The sequence below is a fragment of the Artemia sp. Qi Xiang Cuo genome, chromosome 13 (assembly GCF_049724085.1).
Source record: "Artemia sp. Qi Xiang Cuo chromosome 13, ASM4972408v1, whole genome shotgun sequence".
NCBI lineage: Eukaryota > Metazoa > Arthropoda > Branchiopoda > Anostraca > Artemiidae > Artemia > Artemia sp. Qi Xiang Cuo.
Genome location: NC_142806.1, coordinates 58,715,733 through 58,728,933, shown reverse-complemented (window position 1 = coordinate 58,728,933; position 13,201 = coordinate 58,715,733). Strand labels below are relative to the sequence as shown.

Below are 13,201 nucleotides of genomic sequence, written 5' to 3'. Positions count from 1 at the left end.
TTTAATGGAGTTCTTTACTTTTCTTTGAAAAACTAATTTTGTGGATTTTTTTTTAAATTAATTTCTGTTCGTTTTATATTGACATAGTCTTTTCAGGTAAAAAGAAAATAATACTTTAAATCTGTTCGTTTTTTAAGACTTTATAGTTTGGCCTGCTATTTGTATGCTGGAGAAAAATTTTCAGTAATTTTTAACAACACCCCTTTTAAAAAATCTGGACACAAATAGTAGTGTTTAATTTAGTTTCATACCTCCTCTAGTTGACCTGAAATGAAAACTTGATACCATTCGCAGAAAAATCTGTTTACTTTCTTTGATAGCTTGGATACACTTACGCTATTTTGATTTGGTTAAATTTTAAGAGCAGAAATGGGAGGGTTGGCATGGGAGGGTGGGCGTGGGAGGGTGAGAGTGGAAGGGGGATTAGTTGCCCTCAAATAACTTTCGACTATTAAAAAGGGCATCATCCCTTTCTATTTTCAATCGAATGACCCCTTTTCGATTTTCCCACGACAATTCCTTCGATACAAAGTGCCGTGGTCTAAACAACAACAACAACAAAAAATAATACATTATACCCACTTCGATCTTTACTATAAAAATGTCAAGCCTTCCAATCACTTTCGACTATTAAAAAGGGCACTAAAGTTTTTTAAATTAATTTTTCTTCGTTTTATATTGACATAGTCTTTTCAGGGAAAAAGAAAATAATACTTTAAATCTTTTCGTTTTTAAGACTTTATAGTTTGGCCTGCTATTTCGATCTGGAAATCTACTACGCTGAACAAAATGGCTATCTCAAAATTTGTATTGGATGTGTTTGGGGGAATGAAGGGCGTGGGGGGACTAGTTGCCCTCTAATCACTTTCGACTATTAAAAAGGGTACTAGCCCTTTGAATTTCCCATCGAATGAGCCTGTTTTGAAGTTTCTACGACAACGCCTTCTATAAAAACCTTATATGCCCCCAGGGCATAACTTAAAACCATTGCCCTGATGGTTGTGGGGGAGTGTCCTCCTCAAAAACATATTTTCTATCTGGAAATCCACTAAGCTGAACAAACTGGCCATCCAAAAATTTTGATTGGATATGTTTTGAGGAATGATGGGCGTGGGGGGGGGGCTAGGTTACCTCCAATAAGTTTCGAATTTTGAGAAGGACACTATCCCTTTTAATTTCCACTCGGATGAGCCTGTTTTGAATTTTCTACGACAACGCCTTCTATAAAAACCTTATATGTCCCCAGGCCATAACTTAAAACCCTTGCCCTGAGGCAGTGGCGTATCCAGGATTTTGTTTCGGGGGGGGGGCCGTCAGTCTACCTTTTTATAGCAGTCATGTGAGCAAGAAAATTATCTATCATACTGCAAGATTTCAGGCGGGGGTATGGGGGGGGGGTATCTAGGTAAAGAAATTAAAAGTACGCACTTGTCATGAGTATTTCAAGTTTTAGACTTTTTTTTTGTTTGAGAATGGATGACAAAATTTTGCCAACAAAGTCAGAATTTTAAAAAAAGTTAGATTTTGGGCGATTAGATGTTTTGGAACTGCCTTAAAGTAGCAGAATTTAGAAAATATAAAAAAAAGAAGTGCATTATTCCTTATATTTGCCTATGGAGCCCTTGTTTTAGAGAACCAAGTAAATAAAAAATAATATTATAGCAAATGCAATTGCCTAGAATTTGGTTTTGGAGGGGTGGGGGCCTCAGTCTACCTAATATAGCAGCCATGAAAGTAAGAAATGTATTGATATTAACATTGTTTACAGAGGATGAAGCACAATTAAAGTTTAAAAACAGAATCAACTGCACTTAGAGAAACGAGCAACGAAAGACGACCTAACCTCTCACAGTAACAGCTGCCGGTCTTTTTTGGCTGCAAATCGATCAAAAACTTGGTCAGCATCGTCCTGGATATCGTGGTTCAGGGTCATGTGAGCTAGTCCGTTCAGACGCTTCTCGCCCGTTGAGCTCCGCAGATAGGTTTTTAATCGCTTAAGACAGCTAAAGCTCCTCTCAGCAGAAGCGGTAGTTACTGGTAATGTCTGAAAAATCGTCAAAAGCCTTCGAATGCATGGGAAAAATTTTGCATCGCAAGACGCAAGAGTCGAAGCAACAGTTGATGGTTTCTCAGACATTCCAAGCCACTTCTGTTTCCAAAGGACTAACTCAAATTCCAGCGCACGTCTACCCCCGTGAAATCCCTGATAAACAGCAACGGCGTTCACAAATTCATTAATTTTTAATGACTTGCTGTTAGCTTGTAAAAGCCTTCCGATTTTTAAAGATGCCTGCTGATGGCGCAAAAATCTTTGATCAAATTCTTCAATAAGTGAAGCAAAGTAAGGTTTGAACAATGACTCGCGATAAAAAAAAACCTTGATGGACTCATTATCGTTGATGGACTTTCGGCGGATTGACCTTGGAACAGCCGGAGCCACATTTAACTCTTGTACAAGCTCATAGGCTTTCTGAAAACTTGTTTCAAAATTATTTTGTTTTGACTGCAGTAAAGTATCAGAACATAGCTTAATATGCCGACAGCACTAAACTAAGTCTAAATCTTCGGCTTACAGCGCCTTAGAGACAGAGAGCATTATGGCACTTACAAACTCTAGCATAGTCATCATGAACATAAAACTAAATTCGGTTGCTGCTGAAACCAACGCATTCGCTTTTGAAATAACTTACGTATCGCACCGTATGCTACCAACTATTTCCTCAAGTACGGAAATAATCGCACAATACAAAGACATAAAAACTAAAATGCAATCGGGACAATCCACTCATCTCGTTTTGCACAACTTCACAAACTTCCTCACAGGACTATCGGGACAAACGACAGCAACGCTTCTACAAACATATTCGTTCTTTTTGGTGAGGATGATAAAAATTATATAATCTGCGGTATAGAAGCAAAGGTTGACCTAACAAGCCCCACCTTACTAGTTTTACATAAAGCCAAATTTAAGCTGTGCAATGCACAGTGGATATAGATGACATGCGGATATGTTTTCATAATTTCTGCCTATGAACCGGAATAGCAGTCTGACATGTTGCTGGTCCCATCAAAACCAGCCCCCGTAAATGTCTCCATTTTTAAGCCGAACGCAATGCATTGGCCGATGATTTGTTTCGCTACTGCAGAGCCGGTGAGATTTTCGCAAACAGAAAACCCGAGAAACCGCTCTTCAAGTAAAGCACGAGTTTCATATTAGTATCTGACTACAAGAACTACCTAGAACTAATTAAGCTTGTCAGCATGTATATCAATAACTGTACAAGAAACCTGAAGAATTCTTTGACGCTATATGCTGATGACTGCAAGCTCCTAGGACTGGCCCAGAACGACCTAAATCTATCAACTATGCAAAAAGATATGGACAGACTATCTAGATGGTCATCAGATTGGTGTCTACAGTTCAATGCCTTAAAATGTAAAGTTCTACATCTTGGACGCAATAATCCAAAACTTGCATATCACATAGGAGACGCCCAGCTTGAGGCAGTCAGTGAGGAGAAGGACCTGGGGGTTATTGTTGACAATGAGCTGAAGTTTCACTGCCACACAGGAGCTCAAGTTGCAAAAGCAAACCAAGCCCTTGGCCTCATAAAGCAAACATTTACCACCAGGAAGTCGGGAGTGATTACGAAACTGTACAAAGCCATGGTCCGTCCTCACATGGAATTTGGCATGACCCTAGCCTCTCCGTACTATAAGATGGATGTGAAAGTACTTGAGAGTGTCCAAATAAGAGCAACTAAGCTTATCTCTGCATTCCAAGACAGATCTTACAAGGAACGTCTCACCTTACTCAAACTCCCTACCTTAGCATACCATAGGAAAAGAGGAGACATAATAGCAACTCGTAAGTTGCAAGAAAATGACCTATTAAGTCATGTCTTTTCCCCGTCCTTCTCAACTACCACAAGAGGACACACCAAGAAGCTGCAGGCCCCCCGTGCATTAAGCGAGAGTGCCAACAGTTCTTCTCAGTCCGTTCCGTCCCACTCTGGAATAGCCTATCCGAAGCCACCGTCCAATCTAAAACTCTAGATGCCTTCAAGAAAGGAGTTGATAAAGACTGGGCCAACGCCGAATGGAGGCTGAACTGGGATGTCAAATCATAACCTTGAAACGCCACCAGCAAGTTTTCTACAGGAGGCTCAAAACCACCATATCTCGCTGGACTTGCGATATAAGGTATTTCTCTTTGTTTTCTCTCACGTGATATGTCTGTGTCAGTACTTAGCTTACTAGAATTATAGCAACGTTTGAACCTTTTAACAAACCATTACCTATTAGTCCGATTTCATATTGCAATTCATTCATTGCAGAGAAGCTAGTGCTTATAGCTGCGGAGGTTAAATAATCAGAAGTATTTCTTGACATCTTGTTTGATTACAGGAGGCGATTGCACGTTTGATGATAAAATAATTATATAAGCTTGCTGGAGAAATGGATAGCCATTTGAAATGGATAGCTGGAGAAATGGATAACGCCCGGGGGGCCGGGCGGCGGCGGGCCGCGCCGGCCCCCCCTGGATACGCTACTTCCCGGTTGTGAGGGAGTGTCCTCCTCAAAAACATATTTTCTATCTGAAAAACAACTACGCTGAACAAAATGGCTATCTCAAAATTTTGATTGGATGTGTTTGGGGGAAAGATAGGCGGGGGGGGGGCTAGTTGCTGTCCAATCACTTTCGACTTTTAAAAAAGGCCACTAGCCCTTTGAATTTCCAATCGGATGAGCCTGTTTTGAAGTTTCTAAGACGACGCCTTCTATAAAAACCTTATATGCCCCCAGGGCGTAACTTAAAACCCTTTCCCTGAGGGTTGTGGGGGAGTGTCCTCCTCAAAAACATATTTTCTATCTGGATATCCACTACGCTGAACAAAATGGCTACCTCAAACTGTGGATTGGCTGTGAGGGGGGGAATGATGGGCGTGGGGGGGGGGGCTAGTTGCCCTCCAATCACTTTCGACTATTAAAAAGGGTAATAGCCCTTAGAATTTCCAATCGAATGAGCCGGTTTTGAAGTTTTTACGACAACACCTTCTATAAAAACCTTAAATGCCCCCAAGGCATAACTTAAAACCCTTGCCATGAGGGTTGTGGGGGAGTGTCCTCCTCAAAAACATATTTTCTATCTGGAAATCAACTACGCTGAACAAAATGGCTGTCTCAAAATTTTGATTGGATGTATTTGGGGGAATGATGGGCGTTGGGGGGGGGCTAGTTGACCTCCAATCACTTTCGACTATTAAAAAGGGTACTAGCCCTTTGAATTTCCAATCGAATGAACCTACTTTGAAGTTTCTACGATAACGCCTTCTATAAAAACCTTATATGCCACCAGGACATAACTTAAAACCCTTGCCCTGAGGGTTGTGGGGGAGTGTCCCCCTCAAAAACATATTTTCTATCTGGAAATCAACTACGCTGAACAAAATGGCTATCTCAAAATGTTGATTGGATGTATTTGGGGGAAAGATGGGCGTGGGGGCGGCTAGTTTCCTTCCAATCACTTTCGACTATTGAAAAGCGTACTAGCCCTTTAATTTCCAATCGAATGAGCGTGTTTTGAAGTTTCTACGACAACACCTTCTATAAAAACCTTAAATGCCCCCAGGGCATAACTTAAAACCCTTGCCCCGAGTGTTGTGAGTTAGTGTCCTCAAAAACATATTTTCTATCTGGAAATCAACCACACTGAACAAATTGGATATCTCCAATTTTGGATTGGATGTGTGTTGGGGTAAGGTGGGGCGTGAAGGGGGGGAGGCTAGTTGCCCTCCAATCACTTTCGACTATTAAAAAGGGCACTTGCCACTCCAATTTCCAATCGAATGAGCCCTTTTCGAAGTTTCTACGACAACTCCTTCGATACGAAGTGCCCGGGTATGGAGAACCAAAAAAAAACACATTGTGTCCACATCGTTCTTTACTTAGGCAGCGCTAGGGCGCTGCCTATGATGATATTGTGCAGTTTCTGGAAAAAAAGTGGGCTCCAAAGGTGTGTTTTGGAAAAATAAATGTTTCGGTGTTATTATTTGCGGATGATACTGCATTGGTGAAGAAGTCGGCAAGGGAGCTACAGATATCACTTGATTTAATTGAAGAATATTTACAAATGAAAAAGTTACAGGTTTACGTTATGAAAACTAAAGTGGTTATTTTTAGTACAATTAAAGAAAAAATTGAAAATATACTTGTATTTGGAGGACAACAAATAGAAATAGTTGAAAAAATAAAGTATCTTGGTTTTATTTTCCAAAGTAATGGTGGATGGAGCTCTCACATTAAAGAAGTGTTTAAATGGGGAAGAGCTGCAACATTTTCACTTTTCCGGAAAAAAATTAGTGGAATAAAGAATTTGTCTTTACATAAGAGGTTTTCCTTTTTTATCTAAGATAATGCCGATTCTCCATTACGGAGGAGAGATTTGGTGACATGAGAACGCTGCCCCGTTAGAAAGCGTTCAGTTATGTTATTTTAAGAGATTGTACGGACTGCATAGAATGACCCTTACTCAATTTCTTAAAGGAGACCTTGGACTGTGGTCTCTTAAAAGTTACAGAATGGTCCAAACGATAAAATTTTGGCTAAGGGTTGTACATCTACCCAGTGATAGGCTACTGGAGGCTGCATGTGATGAGTTACTTCAGTTACCACGGAAAAATTCTTGCCCTTTTAAAGTCAAGGAGGTACTGGATAAAACAGGTTTTTCTTTCGCTTGGAATGATGGCCTTGGACCAACTAGTCAACAGTTACAGCTGGACAAGGAAATCAAGCGGGTGCTGGAGGACCAGACGACACAGAAATGGGGTGACCGAGATTAAGGATTACAACAATTCAAAAATCTTACAAAAGAAAACCAAAAGTTTGAAGCTTAGTAGAAATCATTGTTAGAAATTGGACTTGCTTTAATAATCAAATATATTTGAAAAGACACATCATGAAAAGACATTAAATTGCGTAAAGAGCAAAAAACTGGTAGTTGCAAAAATACAAAAAAAAATTTAAAAAACACATAAAAAATTTGTTTGTATTCATTTTTGTTACGTTTTTACGAGCTGAACAAACATTTCAGGGGGGATATAACCCCCTAGTCACCGCTTAGGATACGGCCTTGCTATAGGTTGCATTTTTTTTATACAAACTTAATTTTCCTACATCAAAAGCACACTGTTATTTGTTTTATTTTCCGGTTTCACGATTATAAGACAAGCGTTTTCAAAGGAATAGAATTATTTAAATTTAATGTATTAATTAAATAAAATATTATTTATATTCAATAATAAAATTTTAAGTTCATTACACTTTTAATTAAATTTAATTTAAGTACAACTTAATTAAAAAACATGTGTGCCTCAAGTCCTTGTGAAGTTTTAAAAGGAAAACAATTATTTATAGGTAATGCAAGATAGCCGACATCAAACATACAAGTTACATATTACGTTTGGTTATTGAAACCAAAACTCCAACTTTAGCACTTTATCCACAAACCTAACAATATAAAACGGAGAATAAATAAAAAAAATAGAAATATTAATGATGATGATAAATATACCTCCAGAAAAAAAGAAACATGCACATTTAATGATGAAAAATTGACAAAAGATTAATGACGCTAATCGGATGTGTCTTTCGTTATAGTTTCTATTATCAAAATTCTACGTATCTCAAGTTCATGGCAAAAAATTTCAAAAAACCATTTTGTGAAATAAGTCACAAACAGACTAAATATTTCAGTGGACATATGGCTACACATTCGTGTGAGGGCTAAATTTGAAACCAAAATTTTATGTAACGAGCAGATTTAAAAATGAATATTGATCGACTAAATGGTATATCACTTCCACTACCTTCTTTCCGACATTTTTTTTTTTTTTTTTTTTTTTTTTTTTTTTTTTTACATTCACCTTTTGATAAAAACCGATAAAACTGCGATCATTTCTAAATTTGATAACTCTTATGGAAAGAAAGATATCAGTGCCCCCCTCTAGATCCCCCCAATTAAAAAATTACCTTTTTTGGTATTTTCATTAACAAAAAACCCTTTTCAGTATTTTCACTGAGAAAGGTCAATAGGAAATAAAATGGCCTTTGAAAAAACACGATTCTAAACTTAAAAACCTGTAAATATTTTAAAATTTCTCACAAAGATAAGGACTTGTCCCAAGAATAACTCTAAATAACCCACATAGGAACACATGAAACGTTCTGAAGTGTGAATCCAACCAAAAAATAGAGAGCCAGTATAGAAACTAAAAACAAGGATAGAATTCTGAGAACGGAAAAAAGTTTATCATACAATGATTATTATACAAAAATTAGAAAGTCAGCATAGCTTTGAGTGTTTTTGTTTTAAGCTCCGTTATTAGCACGCTAAAAGGAAAGTATACACATTAAATAGGGTACAAAATGTCACAACTTTAACTTGGTTAAAAATGGAAGATCACCCTGTGCGAAAGCTAATATCTGTATAAAATGCATTGATATCAAATCAATAAATAGAAAGCCAGGATACAGTACCCAAAAAAAAGTTAGAATTCTGAGATTGAAATAAAAATTATTATATAAGAACTATTAGACAAGAATTAGAAAGTCAGTATAAATTTGGGTATTTTTATTTTTAGCTCGGTTATTAGCGTGCTAAAGAGAAAGCATGCACATTAAATAGGGTATATAATATCATGAAGAGAAATTTAGTTATGCATTAGTAGTCGGAAGACAGCAATTAAAACGACAGCAAAAATTACAGCATCTTGTGCGAAAACCTTTAAAACATTTTGACATCAAACCAAAAATTAGAAAGCCAGTGTAGGAACTAAAAAAAAGATAGAATTCTGAGAATGAAAAGATAATAAATAAAACTGTAAATAATAAATAATAAAAAATAATAAAATAATAAAAAATGAAAATAAAACTGCGATCATTTCTAAATTTGATAACTCCAATTAAAAATTACCTTTTTTGGTATTTTCATTAACAAAAAACCCTTTTCGGTATTTTCACTGAGAAAGGTCAATAGGAAATAAAATGGCCTTTGAAAAAACACGATTCTAAACTTAAAAACCTGTAAATATTTTAAAATTTCTCACAAAGATAAGGACTTGTCCCAAGAATAACTCTAAATAACCCACACAGGAACACATGAAACGTTCTGAAGTGTGAATCTTTGAGGAACCTTCTCAATCTTAGTGAGAAGGTGGACCATGAACTTTTCTAGTACTTGTAGGCATGAATAGTAAATTAGTAATTAGTAATTCCAATAAAGCTTTTCGATTAGAGAATCAGGGAACTGCTAGTCCAAAGCGAAACTAATTATATCGGTAAGGTAAGGTAAGACCATCAAACAGGCCTTAAAAATGATACCGAATACAAAATGGAAATTAGTTTATTTAGCGGAAAACAGCCTAATTACATCAAGAAAGACTATCGAATGTGAGAAAGCGGAAAACTGAGACACTCTTCCCTTCAGTAGAGAGCTGAATCAAATATATCAACCCAGGATTGGAAGAAATTACTTTTCAACAGCTTATTGTAGCAATGGTTCCAGGATTTCCGGGGAAAATACAGGAGCGAAAAAAACTCCCAGCTTAATCATTTTACAAACAGAACTAACAACATAAAATAGAGGAAAGAAATGAAGCGCAGAAAGAAATATTTCTCCTGGCTTATCTTCTATGAAAGATAGTAAACATCCTTCCAGGAAAGTAAACTGAATTTATTATGAAAGGTTAATCTAGGCTAGACCTACGCACTTCCCTAAAGTAATTTCTAGTAAAAGTGGGCTACAATTCTAGGGGACGGAAAATGTTATAAAGGACTGGTTCTATAGGACAAAAGAAACTTACCGGAACTTGTGTAATTTCTCCATTGGGGCCAATAACTTGTTGTACAATTTGGATATTATTAGCTTGAGTGGTGGATGCTCCAGTATTATTTTGAGCTCCGGTATTAGCGTGCTAAAAAGAAAGTATACACACTAAAAAAAGAGTACATAATATCATGAACAGCAATTTAGTTATGCATTAGCGGTCGTAAGACAGCAATTTAAACAGCATCAACAAATTACCCAGAACATCCTTTGCAAAAACCAATAAAACATTTTGATATCCAACCAAAAAATAGAAAGCCAGTATAGAAACTAAAAACAAGGATAGAATTCTGAGAACGGAAAAAAGTTTATCATACGATGATTATTATACAAAAATTAGAAAGTCAGCATAGCTTTGAGTGTTTTTGTTTTAAGCTCCGTTATTTGCACGCTAAAAGGAAAGTATACACATTAAATAGGGTACAAAATGTCACAACTTTAACTTGGTTAAAAATAGACAGAACACCCTGTGCGACAACCAATATCTGTATAAAATACATTGATATCAGATCAATAAATAGAAAGCCAGTATACAGGACCCCAAAAAAGGTAGAATTCTGAGATTGAAATAAAAACTATTATATAAGAACTATTATACAAATTAGAAAGTCAGTATTAATTTGGGTATTTTTTTTTTTTTTTAGCTCCGTTATTAGCGTGCTAAAGCGAAAGCATGCACATTAAATAGGGTACATAATATCATGAAGAGAAATTTAGTTATGGCTTAGTGGTCGGAAGACAGCAATTAAATTACATTGAATTTAATTAAATTTAATTGCTGTCAATTTAATTAAATTAAATTGACAGCAAAAATTACAACATCTTGTGCAAAAACCATTAAAACATTTTGACATCAAACCAAAAATTAGAAAGCCAGTGTAGGAACTAAAAAAAAAATAGAATTCTGAGAATGAAAAGAAGTTTATTACAAATAAATAAAAAATATCTCTTATTCATAAATTTAAACAACATTTTCAAAAATCAAACCACCAGACGTTTGAATGGGCCGAGCGAGTGACAGCCCCGAACAACAGCTGTAAGTGCAGAAAACTTCACAGGTTTGGCTAGAAATGTAATTATGAAATTTAATTTAATTTACTTTCAGGTCAATTAATGTTTTCCTAACAAACGCATGTTTGTATTCATCATATAAAATTTATCAGGCGTGACCAGTGAACGTGCCTGTTTTTTTCCACGAACGTGCCTGTAATTAAATTTTGACTTTAAGATTAAAAGTAAGCTAAAAAAAGGTAAGATACAGAACTGGCATTTACAGTCCCTAACAGCAATACTCATGTGTTTCATGGCCCTTCGGCCATGAAGTGCAATGGGGGGGGGGGCGGGCCATCCTGTGCTTTCACATACCCTTCCTATTTACCCTCCCCACATTTCTCCAGGTACCTACTTAGAGATGCATCGTTTCTGGCTGATCTTACAGTCACGCCACTGACCCCCGTTCCAAACCAAATAACGAGCGACATCATGATTCGAACACATGTCCTCACGGACAAAGGATTTCGAGTATAGCGCACCAACCACTCGGCTAGAATGGCTCTAAGATTAAAAGTAAACTTAAAATATAAATGTTCACACTGATCAGAATGTAAGAGCTTTTGATGAACAGAGATTTTAAAAATACATATTTTACCATTTTTTCCGAAAATACGATGCTTTATTCATATATTCTTTGCAGTTACTGAACAAACCAATCATAGAGATTATTTTTCAATTATCAGGAAATCCCTTAAAAAAAACTCGGCTAGCAGCCAATTATTTTCAAATATAACTTTAGATAATCATCAAAAGCGATGATTTATAACAAAAGCCTTTAACAACTTTAAGGATTTGAATTCAAATGATTTCCATTTGGAAATCAAATCCCAAGGGATCTATCCAGCTAGACGCCCATTCTATTTCAATGATTGAGTCAGAAAAACGATTTCTAACACTCGAAGGCAAGCGTAGGGAAACTTAATTATCTTGGTCTCTGGATATTTACCAATTCAAGACAAAGGTCCTCTTTTCATAGGAAACGAGGTGGAGATCACTTCTTTTCGATGTCAAATCCTAAATAAATAGGAACTACTTCAAATGTTCCATTTTAGTCAGGCTGGTTTTATTTTATATTTCTTTTTCTTTAAGATTTTTCCTTTTTTTTCTCTTTTTCAGATTTTGCGCTTTTTTCGTCTTTCACTTTTGAAAAACGGTCCTTGTTTATTTACTTTTTCCCCTGCTCGTTTTTTTCGCAATAAAAACGTAAAACAAGTAAAAATGTAAAACGTAATGACATCAACACTCTTTATTATTCAGGCTTGTTTCATTTTTATTCTTCCACCTTGATTTTTTTTTTTTTTTTCTCGGATTTGTTGTATCTTTTTTTTTTTTTCACTAGCCGAAAAAATTTCTATGTTTATTTTGTTTCTTTTGTTTTTGTTATTTCATTGTTTTATCTTGTAAAATAGGCAATATTTTAAAAGGGCCTACTTCAAATATTGTTTTTTTTTTTCAGGTTAGTTTCATTTCTATTTTTTTTTTCGCGATTTTTTCCTGTTTCTCAAAGTTTTGCATTTTAACCTTTTTTTTTTTTTTTTTTTTTTTCGTAAATATTATTATTCTGTCTAGCCAGAGCCCTCTCTTCTGTCTTTCAAATGGTGACCACTACAAAATAATATATAACACTTCCGCCCCCTGAGAGAAATCGGGAGGGAGGGGAGGTGGAGATCATTGTATAACTTAAGCAATGATACAAAAACATGAGCGTGAGTAATTGATAAAATAGGGTAAATATAGGTTTAACTTGCAATAACAGTCGGTAAAATTTTCACAAAAAATATGTGCCAATAAACACGTACCATCATAAAAGTTAAAAGTTACATCGTAGGTCGGTTGAAAAAAAAAAGTTTTTTCAACTGAAAGTAAGGAGCAACATTAAAACTCAAAACAAACAGAAATTACCCCTCCTCAATACCTTGCTCTCAACGCTAGTTTTTTGACACTTTTAAAAGAGCTTCTTGTTCTCATTAAACGGTCCTCGTGTCTCAGAAGTCGTTCTTAAGAGATTGATACAAACACTCAAACTTTACCGTACAGAGCAATATATTAGGGAGGGGGCAACCCTTCATATACGGAATAATGTCTGTTTGTTTTGAGTTTTAATGTTGCTTCTTATTTTCAGTTGAAAAAACTTTTTTTTTCGACTTCTGATCGATTTCTGATTGTTTTACACATAACGCCAGTAAATCAGGCCTTCATGAAAACTTCCCTCTCCTCATGGAAAACTCTTCCGTGGAGAGTTCCTACCACGCAAAATACCCC

The 13,201-nt window shown here is 36.1% G+C and overlaps 2 protein-coding genes across 4 annotated transcripts in view; one reads left to right on the top strand and one right to left on the bottom strand.

Moving 5' to 3' along the window:
- The window catches only part of LOC148945476 (cardioacceleratory peptide receptor-like), a 593,562-nt gene that overhangs the window by 326,561 nt on the left and 253,800 nt on the right, over nucleotides 1-13,201 (top strand). The gene's annotated exons all lie outside the window — the stretch shown is intronic.
- Nf-YC (nuclear factor Y-box C) overlaps nucleotides 1-13,201 on the bottom strand; it is a 149,716-nt gene that overhangs the window by 82,716 nt on the left and 53,799 nt on the right. Inside the window, exon 6 of the mRNA XM_089099450.1 lies at nucleotides 9,864-9,974. Coding sequence (XP_088955576.1) covers nucleotides 9,864-9,974 — 111 coding nt within the window. The remainder of the gene's footprint in view (nucleotides 1-9,863; nucleotides 9,975-13,201) is intronic.